Raw genomic sequence first — 25394 nt, forward strand, 5'->3', positions numbered from 1 at the left:
AACAGTCTTCATCCTTATCCTCACAAATAGACAGTACTTTGTTCCTGTTCACTTCTGTTTATCCTCATTCTCCATTAGATCTGGATTTCCATTACTGTGTACTATAAGCTGCAACAACCTCATTCTGATCCTGCAGCTCTCTGCAAGGTGTGACTGAAATCTGCAGCAAACTGTCATATACTCTTCTTGCTGCCAGATGTGTTGGCGTTTCTCCAATTCCCACAACATCTCTATGATCCTGAGCCAGAGAGTTTCCAGGTGGAGATATCTACATCAGACAAGTTCCCTCGGGACAGTTCTATATCCACATTCCTATATCCAGAAAAAAAACTGCTCTGCCAGAACTTAATCTGTCTTTATTTTAGAGGTAAAATTATTTGTAGATGCATTTTAGCTTTAACGCTATTTTACTGGTTAGCTAACGACGAAACACTAAGCACTCATCAATTAACTTAATACTTATTTACAACTTACCCACGTCCTCTCACACTCTGACCTGACAATTGCTTCACTTAGTGAGTTTTTCCCTCTATTTGCCTGGTGTCTGCCTCTCAGCCCCTTCCAATAGGCTCTGCTCCTGCTGGCTGTGGCGCTGTTTTAAACCGGTGGCTCCAGTCACTGACTCCAGTTTAACAGACAAAACAGAGCACCATCCGAACGCTCACCCTGTACTACCTAGAAGGACGAGGACAGCAGATGCATGGGAACACCATCTGCATGTTCTCCTCCGAAGCACACACCATCCTGATTTGGAACTATATAACTGGTCCTTCACTGTCGCTGGGTCAAATCCTGGAACTCCCTTCCTAACAGCAATGTGAGTGCGCTGAAAGCGCATGCACTGCAGTGGTACAAGAAGGCGGCTCACCACCATCTTTGCAAGGGCACTTCGGGATTGGTAATAAATGCTGTCCTAGCACGAAATTACCACCCCCTGTGAAAGAATAAAAAATACCTCCATTTCCCCCTCTGCACCGAATTCTTACTCTTAGCAAACTCTAACTTCCCACTATTTTCATAATGTATTCAGTTAACATTGCAATCTGTGGTTACACTCTGCCTTACTAGAAGTCTAAAAATAGAAACATAGAAAATAGGAGTAGGCGCAGGCCAGACAGCCTTTTCGAGCCTGCTCCGCCATTCAAACAAAGTCATGGCCTATCATCTAATTCAGTACGCTGTTCCCGTTTTTTCCCATATCGCTTGATTCCTTTGGCATTAAGAAAGATATCTATCTCCTTCTTGAATATATTTAGAGATCTGGCCTCCACTGCCTTCTGTGGTCGAGAATTCCGCAGGTTCACCACCTTCTGAGTGAAGACATTTCTCCTCATCTCGGTTCTAAATAGCATACTCCATATCCGGAGACTGTGACCCGTGGTTTTGGACTCTCCAGCCATCGGGAACGTCCTCCCTCCATCTAGCCTGTCTAGTACTGATCGAGTTTTATAGGTTTCTCTGAGATCCTCTCTCATTCTTCTAAACTCTCGTGAATATAGTCCGATTCAAACCGATCTCTCTTCATACGTGAATCCTGCCATCCCAGGAATTAGCCTTGTAAATCTACTTTGCACACTCTTCATGGCAAGGGCATCCTTCCTCAGAACAGGAGACCAAAACTGCACACAGTACTCCAGGTGTGGTGTCACCAAAGCCCTGTATAGGTGCAGTAACATCTTGCTCCTTGAATCAAATCCTCTTGCAATGACGTCCAATATTATATGCTTTTTGAGGCACATTCGAGATGCAACAGTCTCGACAGTTTCCAGCTGACAGTAATTACCCGAGTTCGCACAATCACAGCTGATTGACAGCTTACTGCTAACCTGACTTGCCCTGTTAACTGCGAACAATGAACTGCCTTGCGGTTTGGTTTTTAATTCCAAGCGAATTGCTAAATGTTAAGGCTAGATTTCAGTGTTAGCCACTAATTACCAAATTCCAAACTTCCCACTCTGCTTACAACACATGGAGTTAAAGGTACACTCGATGCTTGCACACTTTGCCTTAACTCTACCTGACTGCATTGCAGAAGAACATTCCCCATGCAGGCAATTGCAGTTCAAGAGGACGGTCCTGACACCGGTTTCAAGGGCAAATAGAGTTGAGCAATAACTGCCACCTCTGCCAGAGATGTCCACATCCGCATAAATAAAAGCAGCTCCTAAATGGGCTTGTTTTGTATTTGTTCTCCAGATCTTCGACAGCTCATCTATCAAACCCCTTAACCATTTTAAACACATCAACTAGATAAGCTGTAATCCTTCTGAACCAAATCTACTGCAAACAAAGTTTATGCAACTTGTCTTCATAATGTAACGCTTTAAGCATTGTTGCCATTCTAGTGACACTGTCCTGAACAACCTCCAAAGCCAGTGGTTTTGTGAAGTGCCGTGCCCAAACGTGACAACAGAGACAACAGAAACATCACATCCTTCATCGTTTACATTCCAAAATCCAAGAGATCAAGACCAACAATCGATTAGCGATTGCAAGAAGAGCTGTTAATTTTTGAGTGTTCAGCCAACTTCTTAAAGAGGTCCTGTAGTAATTATTGTGATGAAAGTACACAGACCTGAAACATAACTCTCTTGCTCTCTCCACAGATGCTGCTAACCCTGCTCAGTATTTCCAACATTTTCTGTTTTATTTCAGATTTCCAACATCTGCAGTATTTTGCTTTTGTGTTGCTGTGATAATTCTAATTGTTTTTGATAGATAATTTGTGTAAAGTATGGATAGATAATCGTGTACATAAGATTCAACTTTTATACCCATTTTCTATTTTGCTGTTTCTATGCAGAGGATGATTTATAAATTATTTGGATTTGGATTGGTTTCCAATACAGGGAAACATGGACCTCGATTGGTTGATGGGACGAACAGATGCTCTGGCCGGGTGGAGGTGCTGCACGGAGACCAGTGGGGGACGCTGTGTGACATGTACTTTGATCTGGAAGACGCCAACGTGGTCTGTGAGCACTTGCAGTGTGGGACAGTAACCTCAATCCCGGGAGGAGCTCACTTTGGGAAGGGAGCCGGTCCAGTGTGGAAGGAAAGTTACAGGTGTCGGCGGAATGAGACACGATTGTGGGATTGTCCTGTTTCATCCTGGGAACAGTTTAGCTGCTCCCATGAAAATGATGCCAGTGTCATCTGTACGGGTGAGTCATCTCAGTCAATTGAACTGAAATACCTCAACTGTTCTGCTGTCAAGCATCATTGACTATTTCTACAGGTCGCTGATTCACTAGTTTTGCTGATCCCATGCTGCCTTTGACACTAAGATTCTGAGATGTGTTTGTCGGTTTATTGGTCTGAATTAAATTACAAATGAATCAAAGAGCTTCACTCCAGTAAACATTGAATACATACAATGTCTCGTGATTAGTACTTCCCGCTCATATAATATCTCTTTTGTGGTAAATCTAGGGCATTATTCAAGGGCTATAGAATCAGCAATTTGCTCCCAGGACCACTGCCATAGAATGGAAATGTTGCTCGAGCATTGAAACTGTGATCAATGTTGGCCGTTCAAATATGAATTATCATGGAATTCTCTGCAAAGATCAGCTGACAAATAGAAAAATCTGTGAACTTGTTTCCAGCTAAATGACATGAGATAAATTTTAATTTCCATTACATTAAGGGCAATAAAATGATAGTGAGTGAAGTAACTCGTTATTTCACCAATATGCTATGTCTTTGATTATTTCACAAACTTGATGTAAATTACAATTCTCCCAGTTATTCCTCAACCAGCGCCCTCATATAACAGATTATCTGCTCAGTTAACTGATCGCTGTACGTGGGACATTGCTCAACGCAAATTGCTCCCACGTTTCACAATTTAAAATATAGGTAATAAAAACAGTAAGTACTGAAAATACTCAGAGGTTCTGGCAGCATCTATAGTGAAAGAAACAGAATCAACCTTGCAATTTGCAGCTTTTTCATCAGAACTTAGAGATTTAACAGTTTTTAAAGAAAGGGGGAAACAAGGAAAGAACGAAAGGAACAATTTGTGATATGGTGGAAGACAGGAGAGATTAAATGGTAAATGGCACAATGCAAGGCAAAAAGATATCGGAATGAGCAAACTAAAAAGCACATCTCGAGAGGAGCTGCAAATTAAAAGGCACAATATCGTCCAAAAATGGAGGGAATCGGATCTGAAATTGCTGAACTTCGTGTTCATTCCATAGGACTGTAAACAGTCTAGTGGAAAGAGGAAGTGCTGTTTCTCAAACTTATGTTAACCTTCATTGGAACTGTACAGGAGAAAGAGGGGAGAGAGGTCAAAGTGGGAGCGGAATAAAGAATGAAAAGGACAGGCAACTGGAAGCTTCAGGTAAAGCTTGCAGACTGAACAAAGGAGTTGTGCAAAGTAAGCACTCAACTGTGATTGGTCTCCCAATGTAAAGGAGGCTGTATCATGATCAGTCAATGCAGTAAATGCAGTTTACTAAAAAGAAGGCAGTACAAGTAAATCATTGTTTCACTGAGAAGCAGTGTTTTGGGGCTTGGATGAACAAAGAACAAAGAACAGGACAGCATAGGAACAGGCCATTCGTCCCTCCAAGCCTGCGCCGATCTTGATGCCTGCCTAAACTAAAACTTTCTGCACTTCCGGGGACTGTTTCCCTCTATTCCCATCCTATTCACGTATTTGTCAAGATCCTCTTAAACGTCGCTATCGTGCCTGCTTCCACCACCTCCCCCGGCAGCAAGCTCCAGGCACTCACCACCCTCTGTGTAAAGAACTTGTGTCGCACATCCCCTCTTAACTTTTCCCGTCTCTAAAATGTATTTACTGAGAAAAGGTAATGGTGAAGAAGATCTTTCGACAAGCCTTCTGAACAATGATGACAGAAATAGTAACCATTAAAATTAATAACTTTTCTGGTGGCAGTAAATTCTGTGATATTTTGCTTCAGTTTCACAATTCTCAATTTGTTGCATGCTGTAGATGAAAATTGGTCACTGAGGCTGACTAATGGGGGAAGCTGGTGTGATGGGCAAGTGGATATTTACTACAATGCAGCTGGGGGAGATTGCAGGATAGACACTGGACCCTGAATGATGCCAACGTGTTCTGCATGCAACTGGGCTGCGGTGAAGCGACAGCCGCTTATAAATGTTCAAAGGACGGAAAGAGAGAAGGACCCGTCTGGGTGAATGATGTCCAGTGTGAAGGAAACGAATTGCAGCTCCAGAACTGCAGCTTCTTCACATTGAATTCGTCTATCACTGACAGTATGGATGTCGGGGTCCTGTGTTCAGGTAAACAAATTCTTCACTGCTTTTACAATAACAAGGATGTGAAATGTCTAATCTGCTGAGAAAAGTGATAATCTTGGTTACTTGTTCCTGGGTGTCTCAGACCAGTAATTTCACTTGGGGGCAGGGGGTGAGGATGGTGGGCGGTCGGGGAGCTGGGGCTGGATGGTGGTCGTGTGCAGAAAGAGAGGACACGGACACAATTAAACAGCAAGAACTTTTTTTATTACAGAACTTTCAATTAACACATACATCACAAGGAGACGAACAGGAATATAATCGGACTGAAAACTGACAAAGAGCCAAACAAAGAGATGTTAGAGTGGGTGACTAAATTCTTAGTCAGATGGTTGGATTTGAAGAGCTGGAGACACGGAAATATTTCGGGTGAAAATTCGGATCTGGGGGGGAGGGGTTAGATGGTTAAAGGCAAAACTGAAAGTTATGGGCAATGGAAGTGGGTGAAGTACAAGCAGCTGGATTCCGAGAAAAGCAGAGCTATTGAAATGGTTCAGACTGGAGGCGGTTATACTGATGGCAGGGGGAGAGCATGAAGGTGTCTGAACATGACGATCATAATTGAAAACTCGAGGCATTGGCGGCAGGGAAACCATTAGAACAGTGAGTTCAGTGGCGCTCCTGAAAGGGGCTTCATGTAGGGCAGGCAACAAAGCTTTGGATGAGCTGATGTTTCTGGAGTATGCAGGATGGATAATCGCCCAGGTTAACATTGAAATATTCGATTCTGCAGGCAACAAAGCATGGGTGAGCATTTCAGCAGCAGATGGGCTGAGGCAGGAAGGTGGGTGAATGATGATAGAGGTTAAAGATAAAGGTCTTGTGATAAATAGAATATGGAATTGGACTCTGAGCTCTGGTATCAAATCCAGCAGCGAGCTTGCAATCAGTTCCATTGTCCAGTATGTAAGTAGGCCTCACAGCTGTGTGGGAGATTGCCTGGTGTAAGTTTCATTAGGCTGTGTATAAAAGTAGACAGATGTTTTGGACTTACCCTTGAAAGTTCTATTGTGCAGCATGAAAATGCAGGCATATGTTCTGGGGATGTTTTATTCTGCAGAATGTAAGTGTGGACAGATGTTTTGGATTGTTCCAATGAACATTTATTTACATATGCCAGAGTGGAACTTACAACGTATGAGATATTTAATGATTCAGTTTTGATACCGATTGGTTAGAGTAAGTATTTTCTTCGGACACAGCGGAAATCTTGGCCTCACAGCTCCTGTCTTTACAATCGGCTCCAGTCTGACAGCTCCCAGTTCTGGCTTCATGAGCATTCCTCATTTTAATTGCGCACCATTGGCGGCTGTGTTTTGAACTGCGAAGGTCACACACTCCAGAATTACTTGCTTAAATCACTTTGCCTGTCAACCTCTCTTTCCTGCTTTAAGATCCTCCATAAAAACTAACTCTTTGACTTAGCTTTTGGTCATCTTAGGTGCTTTGTGTTAAAATTTCTTTGAAATCACTCCTGTTTCGCGCCTTGGGATCTTTTATAACGTTAACGACGCTAGAGAAATGCAAGTCACTTGTTAGTCAAGGAAAGAGGAGATGGCAGTAAATGTCTGACCAAAAAAAAACAAATAAGGGTAACATACATAGACAAGGAACAGATAGAGTTATATAACATGAGTATAAATTGACAGTTAATCACGTGACTGCTTGCCTTACAACAACGTACACAGCATTCAAACATAAAAGGGGAACTGGAGACCATAACTTGTCAAAGGCAGATCTAGTAGGACATCTGAAACATTCCTGTTCTTTATATTCTATGTAATAAGGAAGTGTAAACAGATATTCTGTTGTATAGTTTTATTTACCTTTCGAAGGCGCATTTAACATGTTTGATTTATCTGGTGATGGGACAATAAGTTGGATTGAGTGATGAGGTGAATGTGTATTGAACTTATAATGCTCATGTACTGTTGTCCAACAGACCACGTGCAGCTAAGGCTGTCCGGCGGTGGAAGCCCATGTACTGGCCGAGTGGAGATTTATTACAATGGGACATGGGGCTCAGTTTGTGCTGATTCCTGGGATCTGGCGGGCGCTGACGTGATTTGCAAACAGCTGGGTTGTGGAAAGGCATTGGACATGTCACTTCCTGCATCTTGTGGACCAGGCTCAGGGCCAGTTTGGTTTGATGAACTGAACTGTTACGGTAACGAATCATTTCTCTGGGAATGTCCCTCAGCATCGTGGGGTAACCACGACTGTTCTCATGAAGAAGATCTGAGGATCATGTGTTCAGGTAAGGGTGCTTCCATGTGCCCATTTTCCGTAATGTTGCGCAGGTGGCGTCACAGGGAAGATATTACATCGAATTACATACAATGCACAGGACAGAATCTGGCCATTCGGCCTAACTGTTCAATTTGGTGTTTATGTTGCCCACAAGTATCGCCCCACTTTACTGCATCTGACACTCTTTGCATGTCCTCCTACTTCTTTCTCCCTCATGTAACTATTCAGCTTTTCCTTAAAGACATCGGTGCTATTCAACTCAACAATTGCTTGTGTTCGGAATTCCAAATTCAAACCACTCCCTACGTAAAAATCAAAATCTCCTGAATTTCATATGAGACTTATTCATGCTTATCCTATATTTATGATCACTAGCTTCGGCCTCTGTCACTTTATAAGTGATTAGTGTCTTTGTATCCCGGGATCTCGTTGCTGCTCTACATCATTTTCACTCTTATTTTGCAAGAAATAGGTGGCCTCCTTATTCTTCCTACCAACACTCACCACCTCAGACTTATCTGTATTAAAACTAATTTGGTAATTGTATGCCCATTCGGCCCATTTAGTCACGTCTTCCCGTATTTTGTCTGTCTTCCTTAGTGTTAACTGTATCCCCAAATTGCTGTCATCTTAAATTTTGAAATTATGTCTCCCATGCCAAAGTCCAAACCGTTTGTGCAAATATTGATCAGCAGTGAACCCAGCCCAAAGGAACACCACTTCCAACATTCTGCCATTCTGGGTTACCACTTTTTGTAGCTAGTTTTCTACCAAACCTCCACTGATCTCTTGAGTCCACATGCTCTGACCCCAGTCATGATCCCACCATGTTGTACCTTGTCAGAGGTACTTCTGAAAAAAGAAACTTGCATATTGCATCGACTGCAGTATCCCCGTTATCTTTCTGTAACTTCTTCAAAGAATTCAATAACATTGTTTCTTCTTCTGTTGTGAAAACCATGTTCATTAATTTTTATTACTTTATGGGCTGTCGGTGTTTTTCTATCAATTTTCTGAAATAATTACCCGCAATCAGTGAACGCAACCGGTGCAGCATGTGTTGAGCTGTGCAGTATGAACACACAACGAGTTATCAATCTAACTATCTGGATATTTCTTGTGTCATTGACAGAGCACAAAGAGATGCGGCTGGTGAATGGAAAGCATCGCTGTTAGGGGAGAGTGGAAGTGTTCTAGCAATGGCACATCGGGAACAGTGTGCTCAGATTCACTTGATGGACCGGATGCAGAAGTGATCTGTAAACAATTACAGTGCGGTCCCCTCAGTTCTATCGATTATTACACTCAGTCATTCGGAGAAGGATCCGGACCCATTTGGCTCGATGGGATGGAGTGTATTTCACACGAATCGTTCCTTTGGCAGTGTCGAACAGAACCGTGGGGTAAACACAACTGTGAACACAGGGCGGATGCTGGTGTTGTTTGTTCAGGTAACACGACACTCCTCTCAATGTGGGAGTGTCATTTCAAACTTTTGTGTCTGACACAGTCAACATGTTTCTCTTCTCAACAGAAGCAAAGGTAATTAAGGAGCAGCCCCACAGATCAAAGGACTGCTTTCGAGAACATGGTTGTAAACGTGTACTTTCACAAGGTACTACTTCATCTTTATTACATCAACTATGTGACTGGTACTCCTGTCTTCTACCACATTAATAATAATCGTTGATTCTTTTTGACAGACTCGGGACAATGGTTGCGCCTGTTTGGAGGTAAAACGAAATGCTCTGGGAGAGTGGAGATATTGTGCAATAACATCTGGGGCACGGTGTGTGATGACTCCTGGGATATGGCCGATGCCAATGTTGTCTGCAGACAGCTGAGTTGTGGCCACGCTCGATTGGCCCCAGGAGGGGCCATGTTCTTTCAGGGTGACGGTGTTATCTGGCTGGATGAGGTGAAGTGCACTGGAAGTGAATCTTCTCTGGCCGACTGTCCTCCCTCATCGCGGGCTCAAACTGACTGTGATCACAAGGAAGATGCCAGTGTGATTTGTTCTGGTGAGGGTGGCAGGATTTGGAGAGTGGGGTTAGGGTTCCTTGTTTTGTTAAATTGACTCATTACTTCAGGAAATTAATAACAGTATTTATTGTTTAAATGCAAAGTGCTGAAGTTTCATCCTCCTGAACTTTTTGTACAATATATTCCACAGGACCCGATGTGCCTCCAATTGCTGTCTCGTCCACATCTGCAGGTACTTACCAGTATTAGTGTTCCAGCTCGTGTTAGGGTTTGTATTAGTTGAATTGGTATTGCGGCCATTTTCTGAAGATACTATGAGCACGTTCTCGCTGACTGGAACGTTTTGTTCCTCACCACATATTGCATATTGTCAGGTTGAAACTCTTCTAATCCCAGTTGCTGGCTGTACCTGAATTGTCCTGTACTCAGCAGAAACATGGGGACACTTTGCCTTTAATTTAGAATGGTTCACACTTTCCTCTGGTGCAATGTGCACCACACATACTGGGGAATGTTCAGCCCGACTCATTGCCCAAAAGCAGTGGATATAATATTAAATAACTATTGTAAATATTTTATCACACAAGACGGACTGTGTCTGTGTTAAACCTTTCTTTATTTTTGTCATTAAGAACAGGGATATGCAACGACTTTCATCCTAGTTGCGGTCTGCTTTGGAGTCCTGCTAATCGGTGTGTTGATTTCACTGATGGTGGTTATACTGAAAAAGTCAATTCGAAGAGGTGAGGCTCATCTCTTACCGCGGATCCAACACAAGATCCCAGATATTGTGTCATATACTTGCAAGACTCTCGTTCATTGCAGCTTTCTATGGAATGTCAAGTGACCTTGTTTGAAATACATAGTAATCTTTTTTTTTGCTGTTTTGCTGCATTCAGTGTGCTCCAGAATTAGTAAAATGTGACATTTAAAATGGAGACTGATTTGAAGTGTCCACATTTACTGTGAGAGTTCATCACATAATACATGAAACTCTGCAAGAATTTACTTATTGTAACTATGGATCAGGACGTTTAATTGAAACTTTTGAGCTGTACATTCAGCAGTTTATTTGACTGTTAATCTTCCTTCATCAATTGGGAATCAATTCCAACCTTCAAATTCTGGCTCTGGGCATCCAATCTCGAGCTGTCTAACCGGGTCTGTCCGTTATTTTGACAAGTGATACTTGTTTAGGAACTTCTGCATTCACCAGCCATGATTCTACATTCCAAAGCAAGGCTTCCAATCATATTTCAAATCTCTCCTAATTTATAATAACAAATGGAACTCTTAATAAAAAAAAAACACGTTACATAATAATTTTGACTTCTTACAGAAAATGCAGTCTCTCACTCTCCCTCTCTCTCTCTTATTGCGAAAGATTCCACAGCGAGGGCAGCATAGGCATATTATCTCTTCCGAGGACGTGACCAGATAAGGCTCTGAAACAAGACAATCCTAAAGCTGAAAAGATCGAGCCTTGTAACCTCACTAGACTGGCAGTATTTTACAAACGATCGCAAGTACGAGATCAGGTCAGAGAGTGATAGAGTAATAGAATTATACAGCACCGAAACAGACCCCGCAGCTCATCGTGTCGATGCTGTCCATCAAGAACCTATCTATTCTAATCCCATTTGCCAGCACTTGGCTCTTAGCCTTGTATGTTGTGGCATTTCAAGTGATCATCCAAATACCTTAAATGTTGTGAGGGTTCCTGCCTCTGCCACCTCTTCAGGCAGTGTGTTCCAGACTCCAACCATCCTCTGGGTGAATATCTTTTTCCTCAAATCCCCTCTAAACCTCCTGCCCCTTACTTTAACTCTATGCCCCCGGTTACTGATGCCTCCGCTAAGAGAAATAGTTTCTTCCAATCTATCCCATCAATGGCCTTCAGAATCAGGTCCCCGCTCAGCCTTCTCTGCCCTTAAGAAAATGACCCTCGCCTATCCAGTCTCTCTTCATAGTTGAAATGCTCCAGCCCAGGCAACATCCAGGTGGATCTCCTCTGCACACTCTCCAGTGCAATCACATCCTTCCGATAGTGTGGTGCCCAGAACTGTGCACAGTACTCCAGCTTTGCCGTAACTAGCGTTCTATACAGCTCCATCATAGCCTCCCGGCTCTTATATTCTATGCCTCGGCTAATAAAGGCAAGTATCCCATATGCATTCCTAACCACCTTATCGCCCTTTGCTACTGCCTTCTATGATCTATGGACAGGTACACCAAGGTCCCTCTGACGCTTTGAACTTCCTAGGGTCCTCCCATCCATCGCATATCCCCTTGCCTTGTAAATCCTCCCGAAATGCTTCACCTCACACTTCTCAAGAATAGAATCCACTTGTTGCTCTCCCACTCATCTTACCAGCCCATCTATATCACCCTGTAATTTGCGGCTTTCCTCCTCACTGTTTACAACACCACTAATTACGTGCCATCTGCGAACTTCCTGACCACACCTCCTATATTCACGTCTAAGTCATTAATGTACTCGACAAACAATAAGGGTCCCAGCACCAACCGCTTTAGTACGCCACTGGTCACAGGCCTCCACACGCAAAAGCAACCTTAGACCATCACCTTCTGCCTCCTGCCACTAAGCCAATTTTGGATCCAATTTGTCAAATTGTATTGGATCCCATGATGTCTTACCTTCAAAATGAAGCAGGGAGAGCTCAGGGCCAACATGTTCCCGTAAAGTTGAAGGGTAGGACCAACATGTCCAGAGAATCATGGATGTCAAAGGATATAGAGGATTGGATAAGGAACAAAAAAGGAGGTTTATGGCAGATTCAAAGGGCTGAAAACAGCAGAGTCCATGGAGGAGTATAGAAAGTGTCGGGCGTACTTAAAAAATGAATTAGGAGAACGAAGTGGGGACATGGAAAAACACTGGAGAGCAAGATAAAGGACAATCCCAGTGCGTTTTATAAGTATATTAAGGGCGAGATGATAACCAGGGAAAGAGTAGGGCCGATTAGGGACCAAAGTGACGAGCTGTGTGTGGAGCCCGAGGACATGGATTAGATTTTAATTGATCACTTTACATCTGTGCTCACCATGGAGACTGACGACGTAGATGTAGAGATCCGGGAGGGGGATTGAGATATATTTGAACAAATTAGCATTGAACGGTATGAAGTATTCGCTGTTTTAGCGGGCATAAAATGGATAAATTCCCATGCCCAGATGAGATATATCCCAGGCTGTTATGTGAGTCAAGGGAGGAGATAGGGGCTTTGACACACATTTTCAAATCCTCTCTGGCCGCTGTAGATGTACCAGAGGACTGGAGGACAGTGAATGTGGTACCATTATTCAAGAAGGGTAGCAGATATAAACCAGGTAATTACAGGCCTGTGAATCTAACATCAGTGGTAGGGAAACTGTTGGAAAAAATTCTGAGGAACAGGATTAATCTCCACTTGGAGAGGCAGGGATCAATCAGGGTTAGTCAGCATGGCTTTCTCAGGGGAGATCGTTTCTAACAAAATTGATTGACTTTTTCCTCAGTCAACACATTTGTCCCCAGTCTGTTGCAGGTGAAGATATGAGTATGCAGAAAAATAGACACATAGACGTACACGAAAATACACACAACAAATCTACTCCGCATTCACAATTTCTGGCTTTTTACTCTTTACTATTACTATCTATGTGATTTGGATGTGTTCACAGATAATTTACTGTTAAACGCTCATGGGTTGTAACAAAACGTGAATCTTCCCACCCATCTGACAGGTTTTGTCACTAGCACCAACGGTTCACTGGTTGGTTTGTACCAAGCAGTTTATGAAGAGATTGGGAATGTTCCACCAGGCAAAGATTCCTATCAGATCCGGCGTTTAGGTCTGTGTTTTATATTTCATACCGAATTGAATTTTCAACAAAAAAATGTCACTTCCGCTTAAATACCACATTTTAATTGTCAGTTTACTGACTGAACCCTATCAGAAATCCGCTCACTATCACCATGTGAAGGAGTCCTATTACAGTGTGAGTGTGTCTATATCTGTGTGTATAGTAAGATGAGCAATGGGTTTGGGAAGATATTCACCCGTGATTTCTGTTTATTTTTAACTAGCAATCAAAACCGATGATCGATTTTCCCTTCCGTCTGCACACGGACTGCCTCAGATATCTGAACACCTGAATAACAAACGCATCGGCTGTTCGTGTTATTTTTTGTTATTTTATAGTGTATCCTACAGCAATTGAATATCATAAATCGACTGAAACTCTCTTCAATATTTCATGGATCATCACATCTTTGTAGCATTTTCTGTGTCTGCTGACTTTGAAATCTTTATCACTATCATGTCATTTTATTCCCTTTAAACTGGACCATAAATATTCACTGCTCTCAGGAGGAGACAGTTACATTGACACAGATTTTATTTCTCTCGGTGACTGGATTTCTGGATCGGAAACATGTTCCCACCAGGAACTCCTTACCTGAAATCGGTGGTTTCTTCAAAAAACCTATTCCACCCATTAATCGGCAAATTCTGCTTCACGATACTAGGGGCAAAAACTCTACCAAATCAATAAAAGTTTTGTCTTGCGCTACATTTGGGGAGCGAGTTAACCACTGATAGAAATTTCTCAGGTTGAAACAAAACACACCAAGAAGAACAACTTCGTTATTAGCCTCCTTGCACTCTTTTCTGCCCCATTATCCGGGGTGGGATTCGGTTTTGAAGCCACCACCAGCCGTCTGAGACTCTGAAAGGGAAGGACTCGGGGACAGGGTGGAGGAATTCTGGATTAAGAAGCTGTGCTAACAGACTATGTTTTACACTATTGTCTCCGCTCTGATGTCTGAAATCTGACCCACCAGCTGCACTGTGTATTGTTTTAACTGCTCGCTATATGAGCCAACATTTATGGTCCATCTCTAGTTGCACTTGAACCACTGCAATCCCTGTGATGAATGTTTCACAATCGTGTCAGATACAAAGTTCCAGGATATTGTCACCAGATGATGACGTTTTATTGTTATTTTCTCGAACGTCCCACTCAATCTCTCCAATAACCATCCATGTTTGTGTCTTACAGTTGCTGATTCCATTGAGTCCCTCAATCAGATTGAATATTACACCAGTCACAGTTTGGGTGACACGGATCCTGGATCAGAAAATCCTGAAGGGAACTCCTCCAGCATTCAGGGTGGGTACATTTTTACTTGTTACCTTTACTTTTTTTTAATCCATCACGCTGTCTGCTATCTAAAATCAAGAACTAAATATATCAGAACGTACTCACTGCGAAGTGATGCTGCTGAAGACATGGAGATTGACTGAGTGATTTTAGTTTAAAAAATGGAGAAATAATTTGGAATTTTACAAAATCATCCCGATTGCACCCAGTACATTAATGGAATGAGACATTCAATTATTGTGATTTTTGACACTGATGTCTGGGCGGTTAAATGTGACATGTGTGCGTATGTTGAATGGGTAATTCAATGAGAAAGATGTGACTTCAAAATGGCGGGCAGAATTTTGTCACACAGTGGCGACAGACTAGGAGAGAAAATGCCGCTGGATAGCGGTGCAAAGGAAACCCGACGTCTTTACGCTGTTAAATTATATTCCTGGAAGCGGCCGAGCTGGTGGGTGGAGGCGGCACTTTAAGGCGCTGGGCAGGTAATTGAATCTATAAAACAGGAAATTCATGGCAATGTTCCAAGCTATTCACAATTTCGTGAAAGGCGCGCAAGAACAACAGTTTTCAGAGACTCTCCATCTGTAAGGGAGGGGAAGCTCAGAGGAAGCTCCGTTTTGGCTGTGAAAAGCATTGTGGCACTGGAGGGAGGGTGAGAGATACTGTATCGCGGTATTGGTAATCTGGAGGCTGACCGATCTTGGAGATCACAACAGAAGTATTCAGGATGAACATCCTCTCCGACTTGTAACTTACATATGCCAAGTAAAAAGAATGGAGGCCTTGAGAAGTGAGTGCAGCAATTTACAATAGGTGTCTGTCACTCCGTTTTTGAGGACTCCCATAGTGGACGACAATCAGAGATGGAGACAGCTGCAGTTCCCTGGGGTTAGGCTGCAGCACTCAGACAGGGACAAGAATCGTGAGGCTGGAAGAGAGTGTGGATGAGCAGGGTGCACAGCCGCACGCATCCAGCTTCTTGAGTGCAGAAGATGCCACCCACCAAAGAGGGCTTACCATCAGAGGCTCTGCTCCTTGCAAATGTCGGAGCAGCAGTGTCACTGATGATTGTGCCTTTCCAAGGAGGTGGTCGCTGAGCTGTGCTCGAAAGTGGAGGAACATCTGCACCAATGAGTTTAATTTTTATCTTTTGTGACATTAAAGGCTGTCAGATTAATGTTACGCAGTGCATTCACCTTGCCATACGACATAAGGGCATTTAGCCCGTTTCTGCACTGAAACCTCTTACTTTTTTTTAGAGTTACAGCACTGAAACAGGCCCTTCGGCCCACCGAGTCTGTGCTGACCATCAACCACCCATTATATACTAATCCTATACTCATCCCATATTCCTACCACATCCTCACCTGTTCCTATATTTCCCGACCACCGACCTATACTAGGGGCAATTTATAATGGCCAATTTACGTACCAACCTGCAAGTCTTTTTGGCTGTGGGAGGAAACCGGAGCACCCGGAGAAAACCCACGCAGAAACAGGGAGAACTTGCAAACTCCACACAGGCGGTACCCAGAATTGAACCCGGGTCGCTTGAGCTGTGAGGCTGCGGTGCTAACCACTGCGCCACTGTGCCGCCCATGGGAACACATCACGGCTGCTCACCCCCTGCTCAATCTCCTGCCATGCCCTCCTCACCTGCCATGCTGGCCTTCTCCTCCCGTCCCGATGGAAAAGCGCTTCCCTCCTTGCCCTTGCTGTCTGAAGGAACACGCTCATGGAGGCATGCAAAAGCCTGGGCGCCACCCTTGCTCTGGCTGCTGCCATCTGCCAAACATGCGGGTTGTCTGTCTCCCAACTAATGTCCCACACTGGCCCTGCCTTTCAATCGATTGCAGGCTGCATTTTAAACATAGCATGATCTGTGACTTACCTATTGTGACACGACATGCTCCCACCATTCATCAGCATCTAATTTCACTACGGCTGAAGATCACAGTCTACCCTGGCCGGCCCTGGTAGACTGACGTCTAATAATATAATTCTAAGTATTCATTGTTACCATTTAATGTCAGTGAAAATCATTATTTCCTCTCAGGTGTGGGTTCGGGTGATTATGATGATGTAACGACTGGAGCCATTGACACTCAGGATGGTGACATGTTGCTGGACAGTGGTCCTGATGATCTCTTCACACTGACAAGTGCCGGCCGTGATCTCTCCACTCTCGGTGAGTTGAACTCCCACAGTCACCAGCTCTCCATCACTACTTTGAATTTCGTTCCACTCGGCAATGTCACAGACTACTGGTTGATATAAATTCATGTTGTGATTAAAGGAAATTAGACAAAACAGTGCTTGACTTATTTTGGAAAGGACACCCTTATGTTATTCGGTGTGTGATATCTCTCTTGTTAACACAGTCACTGGAAATCCTTCAGGTGCTCAAAATGAACACACTGATTCAGGCTTAGCTGATCCATTTCATCTGCTATCACGAAGCGATTAAAAAAAACAGTGAATGGAGCTGGGAAACATTCAGCTGTCAGAAAATTCCATTCCCCTTTACATTATTGACACATATATAGACGACCCGCACTGAACCCGCTTTCAAACCAATCATTAATTCATAAACGTTCTCTCCAATGCATACAGCTCACAGACCCGCACTGAACCCGTTTTCAGTCCAAACATTAATCCATAATATTTCTCTCCACAGTGTACGGCTCTCAGCCCCTCACAGAACTCGCGTTAAGTCCAATCGTTACTACATAATCTTTCTCTGCAAAGTATACAACTCTCAGACCCGTACTGACCCCGCTTTCAGTCCAATCGTTAATCCATAACGTTTCTCTCCACAGTATACAGCTCACAGACCCACATTGAATCCACTTTCAGTCCAATCATTAATTCATAACAATTCTCTCCACAGTATATAGCTCTCAAACGCGCACTGATCACGCTTTCAGCCCAATAATTAATCCATAATCTTTCTCGCCACAGTGTACAGCTGTCAGACCCGCACTGAACACGCTTCCAGTCCAATCATTAATCCATAATCTCACTCTCCACAGTATATAGCTCTCAGACCCGCACTGAACCCGCTTTCAGTCCAATCATTAATCCATAATCTCACTCTCCACAGTATAAGGCTCTCAGACCCACACTGAACACGCTTCCAGTCCAATCATTAATCCATAATCTCACTCTCCACAGTATACAGCTCTCAGACACGCACTGAACCCGCATTCAGTCCAATCATTACTCCATAATCTTTCTCTCCGTAGGATAAAGCTCTCAGACCCACACTGAACCCGCATTCAGTCCAATCATTAATACATAATCTTTCTCTCCACAGTATACAGCTCTCAGACCCGCACTGAACACGCTCTCAGTCCAATCATTACTCCATAATCTTTCTCTCCATAGGATAAAGCTCTCAGACCCACACTGAACCCGCATTCAGTCCAATCATTAATACATAATCTTTCTCTCCACAGTATACAGCTCTCAGACCCGCACTGAACACGCTCTCATTCCAATCATTACTCCATAATCTTTCTCTCCATAGGATACAGCTCTCAGACCCGCACTGAACCCGCATTCAGACCAATCATTAATCCATAATCTTTCTCTCCACAGTGTACAGCTCTCAGACCCGCACTGAACACGCTCTCAGTCCAATCATTACTCCATAATCTTTCTCTCCATAGGATAAAGCTCTCAGACCCACACTGAACCCGCATTCAGTCCAATCATTAATACATAATCTTTCTCTCCACAGTATACAGCTCTCAGACCCGCACTGAACCCGCTTTCACAACAATCATTAATCAATTATCTTTCTCTCCACAATATACTGCTCTCAGACCCGCACTGAACCCGCATTCAGTCCAATCATTAATACATAATCTTCATCTCCACAGTATACAGCTCTCAGACCCGCACTGAACCCGCTTTCAGTCCAATCATTAATCCATAATCTTTCTCTCCACAGTATACAGCTCTCAGACCCGCACTGAACCCGCTTTCAGTCCAATCATTAATGCATAATATTTCTCTCCACAGTATACAGCTCTCAGACCCGCACTGAACCCGCTTTCAGTCCAATCATTAATGCATAATATTTCTCTCCACAGTATCCAGCTCTCAGACCCACACTGAACCCGCTTTCCGTCCAATCATTAATACATAATCTTTCTCTCCACAGTATACAGCTCTCAGACCCACACTGAACCCGCTTTCAGTCCAATCATTAATACATAATCTTTCTCTCCACAGTATACAGCTCTCAGACCGGCACTGAACCCGCTTTCAGGCCAATCATTAATGCATAATATTTCTCTCCACAGTATCCAGCTCTCAGACCCGCACTGAACCCGCATTCAGTCCAATCATTAATACATAATCTTTCTCTCCACAGTATACAGCTCTCAGACCCACACTGAACCCGCTTTCAGTCCAATCATTAATACATAATCTTTCTCTCCACAGTATATAGCTCTCAGACCCGCACTGAACCCGCTTTCACAACAATCATTAATCAATTATCTTTCTCTCCACAATATACAGCTCTCAGACCCACACTGAACCAGCTTTCAGTCCAATCATTAATACATAATCTTTCTCTCCACAGTATACAGCTCTCAGACCCGCACTGAACCCGCTTTCACACCAATCATTAATCAATTATCTTTCTCTCCACAATATACAGCTCTCAGACCCGCACTGAACCCGCTTTCAGTCCAATCATTAATACATAATCTTTCTCTCCACAGTATATAGCTCTCAGACTCGCACTGAAACCGCTTTCACACCAATCATTAATCAATTATCTTTCTCTCCACAATATACAGCTCTCAGACCCGCACTGAACCCGCTTTCAGTCCAATCATTAATACATAATCTTTCTCTCCACAGTATACAGCTCTCAGACCCGCACTGAACACGCTCTCAGTCCAATCATTACTCCATAATCTTTCTCTCCATAGGATAAAGCTCTCAGACCCACACTGAACCCGCATTCAGTCCAATCATTAATACATAATCTTTCTCTCCACAGTATACAGCTCTCAGACCCGCACTGAACACGCTCTCAGTCCAATCATTACTCCATAATCTTTCTCTCCATAGGATACAGCTCTCAGACCCGCACTGAACCCGCATTCAGACCAATCATTAATCCATAATCTTTCTCTCCACAGTGTACAGCTCTCAGACCCGCACTGAACACGCTCTCAGTCCAATCATTACTCCATAATCTTTCTCTCCATAGGATAAAGCTCTCAGACCCACACTGAACCCGCATTCAGTCCAATCATTAATACATAATCTTTCTCTCCACAGTATACAGCTCTCAGACCCGCACTGAACCCGCTTTCACAACAATCATTAATCAATTATCTTTCTCTCCACAATATACTGCTCTCAGACCCGCACTGAACCCGCATTCAGTCCAATCATTAATACATAATCTTCATCTCCACAGTATCCAGCTCTCAGACCCGCACTGAACCCGCTTTCAGTCCAATCATTAATCCATAATCTTTCTCTCCACAGTATACAGCTCTCAGACCCGCACTGAACCCGCTTTCAGTCCAATCATTAATGCATAATATTTCTCTCCACAGTATACAGCTCTCAGACCCGCACTGAACCCGCTTTCAGTCCAATCATTAATGCATAATATTTCTCTCCACAGTATCCAGCTCTCAGACCCACACTGAACCCGCTTTCCGTCCAATCATTAATACATAATCTTTCTCTCCACAGTATACAGCTCTCAGACCCACACTGAACCCGCTTTCAGTCCAATCATTAATACATAATCTTTCTCTCCACAGTATACAGCTCTCAAACCGGCACTGAACCCGCTTTCAGGCCAATCATTAATGCATAATATTTCTCTCCACAGTATCCAGCTCTCAGACCCGCACTGAACCCGCATTCAGTCCAATCATTAATACATAATCTTTCTCTCCACAGTATACAGCTCTCAGACCCACACTGAACCCGCTTTCAGTCCAATCATTAATACATAATCTTTCTCTCCACAGTATATAGCTCTCAGACCCGCACTGAACCCGCTTTCACAACAATCATTAATCAATTATCTTTCTCTCCACAATATACAGCTCTCAGACCCACACTGAACCAGCTTTCAGTCCAATCATTAATACATAATCTTTCTCTCCACAGTATACAGCTCTCAGACCCGCACTGAACCCGCTTTCACACCAATCATTAATCAATTATCTTTCTCTCCACAATATACAGCTCTCAGACCCGCACTGAACCCGCTTTCAGTCCAATCATTAATACATAATCTTTCTCTCCACAGTATATAGCTCTCAGACTCGCACTGAAACCGCTTTCACACCAATCATTAATCAATTATCTTTCTCTCCACAATATGCAGCTCTCAGACCCGCACTGAACCCGCTTTCAGTCCAATCATTAATACATAATCTTTCTCTCCACAGTATATAGCTCTCAGACTCGCACTGAACCCGCTTTCACACCAATCATTAATCAATTATCTTTCTCTCCACAATATACAGCTCTCAGACCCGCACTGAACCCGCATTCAGTCCAATCATTAATACATAATCTTTCTCTCCACAGTATACAGCTCTCAGACCCACACTGAACCCGCATTCAGTCCAATCATTAATACATAATCTTTCTCTCCACAATATACTGCTCTCAGACCCGCACTGAACCCGCTTTCAGTCCAATCATTAACCCATAATCTTTCTCTCCACAGTATACAGCTCTCAGACCCACACTGAACCCGCTTTCAGTCCAATCATTAATACATAATCTTTCTCTCCACAGTATACAGCTCTCAGACCCACACTGAACCCGCTTTCAGTCCAATCATTAATCCATAATCTTTCTCTCCACAGTATACAGCTTTCAGATCCGCACTGAACCCGCTTTCAGTCCAATCATTAATCCATAATCTTTCTCTCCACAGTATATAGCTCTCAGACCCGCACTGAACGCTCTTTCACTCCAGTCATGAATCCATTATCTTTCTCTCCATAGTATACAGCATTCAGACCCACACTGAACCCGCTTTCTGTCCAATCATCAATACATAATTTTTCTCTCCACAGTATATAGCTCTCAGACCCGCACTGAACCCGCTTTCACAACAATCATTAATCAATTATCTTTCTCTCCACAGTATACAGCTCTCAGACCCGCACTGAACCCGCTTTCAGTCCAATCATTAATACATAATCTTTCTCTCCACAGTATACAGCTCTCAGACCCACACTGAACCCGCTTTCAGTCCAATCATTAATACATAATCTTTCTCTCCACAGTATACAGCTCTCAGACCCACACTGAACCCGCTTTCAGTCCAATCATTAATACATAATCTTTCTCTCCACAGTATACAGCTCTCAGACCCGCACTGAACCCGCTTTCAGTCCAATCATTAATCAATTATCTTTCTCTCCACAATATACAGCTCTCAGATCCGCACTGAACCCGCATTCAGTCCAATCATTAATACAAATTCTTTCTCTCCACAGTATACAGCTCTCAGACCCACACTGAACCCGCTTTCAGTCCAATCATTAATACATAATCTTTCTCTCCACAGTATATAGCTCTCAGACCCACACTGAACCCGCTTTCAGTCCAATCATTAATACATAATCTTTCTCTCCACAATATACAGCTCTCAGATCCGCACTGAACCCGCATTCAGTCCAATCATTAATACAAATTCTTTCTCTCCACAGTATACAGCTCTCAGACCCGCACTGAACCCGCTTTCAGTCCAATCATTAATCCATAATCTTTCTCTCCACAGTATACAGCTCTCAGACCCGCACTGAACCCGCTTTCACACCAATCATTAATCAATTATCTTTCTCTCCACAATATATAGCTCTCAGACCCGCACTGAACCCGCATTCAGTCCAATCATTAATACATAATCTTTCTCTCCACAGTATACAGCTCTCAGACCCGCACTGAACCCGCTTTCAGTCCAATCATTAATACATAATCTTTCTCTCCACAGTCTATAGCTCTCAGACTCGCACTGAACCCGCTTTCACACCAATCATTAATCAATTATCTTTCTCTCCACAATATACAGCTCTCAGACCCGCACTGAACCCGCATTCAGTCCAATCATTAATACATAATCTTTCTCTCCACAGTGTACAGCTCTCAGACCCACACTGAACCCGCATTCAGTCCAATCATTAATACATAATCTTTCTCTCCACAATATACAGCTCTCAGACCCGCACTGAACCCGCTTTCAGTCCAATCATTAATCCATAATCTTTCTCTCCACAGTATACAGCATTCAGACCCACACTGAACCCGCATTCAATCCAATCATTAATCCATAACTTTTCTCTCCACAGAATACAGCTCTCAGACCCGCACTGAACGCTCTTTCACTCCAGTCATGAATCCATTATCTTTTTCTCCATAGTATACAGCATTCAGACCCACACTGAACCCGCTTTCTGTCCAATCATTAATACATAATCTTTCTCTCCACAGTATATAGCTCTCAGACCCGCACTGAACCCGCTTTCACAACAATCATTAATCAATTATCTTTCTCTCCACAATATACAGCTCTCAGACCCGCACTGAACCCGCTTTCAGTCCAATCATTAATACATAATCTTTCTCTCCACAGTATCTTGCTCTCAGACCCGCACTGAACCCGCTTTCACACCAATCATTAATCAATTATCTTTCTCTCCACAATATACAGCTCTCAGACCCGCACTGAACCCTCATTCAGTCCAATCATTAATACATATTCTTTCTCTCCACAGTATACAGCTCTCAGACTCGCACTGAACCCGCATTCAGTCCAATCATTAACCCATAATCTTTCTCTCCACAGTTTACAGCTCTCAGACCCGCACTGAACCCGCATTCAGTCCAATCATTAATACATAATCTTTCTCTCCACAGTATACAGCTCTCAGACCCGCACTGAACCTGCTTTCAATCCAATCATAAATCCATAACGTTTCTCTCCACGGGATACAGCTCCCAGTCCCGCACTGATCCCGCATTCAGTCCAATCATTATTCCATAATCTTTCTCTCCACAGGATACAGCTCCCAGTCACGCACTGAACCCGCATTCAGTCCAATCATTCATCCATAATCTTTATCTCCACAATATACAGCTCTCAGACCCGCACTGAACCCGCTTTCAGTCCAATCATTAATCCATAATCTTTCTCTCCACAGTATACAGCTCTCAGACCCGCACTGAACCCGCTTTCAGTCCAATCATTATTCCATAATCTTTCTCTCCACAATATACAGCTCTATGACCCGCACTGATCCCGCATTCAGTCCAATCATTAACCCATAATCTTTCTCTCCACAATATACAGCTCTCAGGCCCGCACTGAACCCGCTTTCAGTCCAATCATTATTCCATAATCTTTCTCTCCACAGTATACAGCTCTCAGACCCACACTGAACCCACTTTCAGTCCAATCATTAACCCATAATCTTTCTCTCCACAGTATACAGCTCTCAGACCCGCACTGAACCCGCTTTCAATCCAATCATTAATCCATAATCGTTCTCTCCGCAGTCTGCACCTCTCAGACGCACACTGAAACCGCGTTCCGTCCAGTCGTTACTCCATATTCTTTCCCTCCACGGTATATAGCTCTCAGACCCGCACTGAACCCGCTTTCTGTCCAATCATTAATACATAATATTTCTCTCCACAGTACACAGCTCTCAGACTCGCACTGATCCCGGTTTACCGGTTCCCTCCATTGCTGACAACTATGAGGATGCTCACTGTGACACGTTCACAATAGCAGACGTTCCAACAACGATGGGCAGTGACTATGTGGTTCAACATCTTCCATCTCCATTAGTCCGGTGAGAGCAATGTTTTATTATTTGCTCCATGTATTTGTGCTGACAGTGTGCAGTCCCGGCTGTTTCCAATTTTTATATGATCATTAATGGTGTTTTCAATGGTCAGTGATTCCAAAGTATCAGAGAGAACATTTTCTGTACTTACTAAAGAAATAGGAGGCTTATTGAAGCATAAATATTCTGAAGGGATCATATAATGTATTTGATGTGTTGGTTTGATGGTTAACATTGCTGTAACCCTCACCAGTCGTTTTTGTTGTTCTTTAAGGTAAAAGTCAGCCTCAAATCCTGCCTATGATGTCTGGAGTATGATCACAGATTGGTGGAAAATATTCTGTGTTAAATATGAACGAATGATGTGAACTTATCCAACAGTGTGAACATGATAAATGTGCTTTGCTTTACTATATAAACATCACTTTATTTTAATGAACTATCATGTTAATTTGTGTTGAAATAACTAGATTTGCCTTTTCTTGGTATTTTTTTCTGGAAGTGTGTGTATTCTGTTTAATTAAAATACCAAACAGAATTGATTTCGGATCATTTCTCTGTCTATACAAATACTGAGATATATTACTCCGCCTGTTATTACCAACACTGTCACAGAGATTAAAACCATTGCTTAATTAATAAAGAGCTTATACAAAGTTCGTTTAGTAACCGAGTCACTTTTCCATATCCTGTTAATAAAAAGGTTTAGAACACGTCATGTGACAAATAAATAGTCTGTCTCTTTAGTCTGCATTTATAGTAACTGTTTGCTCCACCGCCATATACTCAACGTGGACAAATTACTGCAGTTTATAATGTAAGTGTTGATGTACA

At 43.0% G+C, this 25394-nt stretch overlaps 1 protein-coding gene across 3 annotated transcripts; it reads left to right on the top strand.

Annotated features, from left to right (window-relative positions):
• Positions 1 to 5080: 5080 nt before the first annotated feature.
• LOC137363798 (scavenger receptor cysteine-rich type 1 protein M130-like) lies at positions 5081 to 25394 on the top strand. 3 transcript variants are annotated; one of them, XM_068027355.1, is made up of 11 exons: positions 5081 to 5283; positions 7241 to 7555; positions 8681 to 8999; positions 9083 to 9163; positions 9252 to 9569; positions 9722 to 9763; positions 10164 to 10274; positions 14596 to 14706; positions 16760 to 16891; positions 24410 to 24566; positions 24835 to 25394. In XM_068027355.1, exons 3-11 carry the CDS (start codon positions 8705 to 8707, stop codon positions 24836 to 24838), a joined length of 1251 nt encoding a protein of 416 aa, XP_067883456.1. In that variant the 5' UTR covers positions 5081 to 5283; positions 7241 to 7555; positions 8681 to 8704; the 3' UTR covers positions 24839 to 25394. The 3 variants fall into 3 exon arrangements, with proteins under 3 accessions (XP_067883456.1, XP_067883458.1, XP_067883459.1); XM_068027357.1 differs by having other exon boundaries at positions 8681 to 8951; XM_068027358.1 differs by lacking the exons at positions 14596 to 14706; positions 16760 to 16891; positions 24410 to 24566; positions 24835 to 25394 and adding an exon at positions 13279 to 13449.

This window comes from Heterodontus francisci, unplaced genomic scaffold (genome assembly GCF_036365525.1).
Source record: "Heterodontus francisci isolate sHetFra1 unplaced genomic scaffold, sHetFra1.hap1 HAP1_SCAFFOLD_92, whole genome shotgun sequence".
Lineage (NCBI taxonomy): Eukaryota > Metazoa > Chordata > Chondrichthyes > Heterodontiformes > Heterodontidae > Heterodontus > Heterodontus francisci.

Bases quoted from the DNA above. Each gene is read 5' to 3' on its own strand.
- LOC137363798 (XM_068027355.1), top strand. From the start codon at position 8,705: ATGGAAAGCATCGCTGTTAGGGGAGAGTGGAAGTGTTCTAGCAATGGC. The intron at 9,570-9,721 runs GTGAGGGTGGCA...TATATTCCACAG, and splicing joins TGCCAGTGTGATTTGTTCTG to GACCCGATGTGCCTCCAATT. The intron at 16,892-24,409 runs GTGAGTTGAACT...TTCTCTCCACAG, and splicing joins CCGTGATCTCTCCACTCTCG to TACACAGCTCTCAGACTCGC.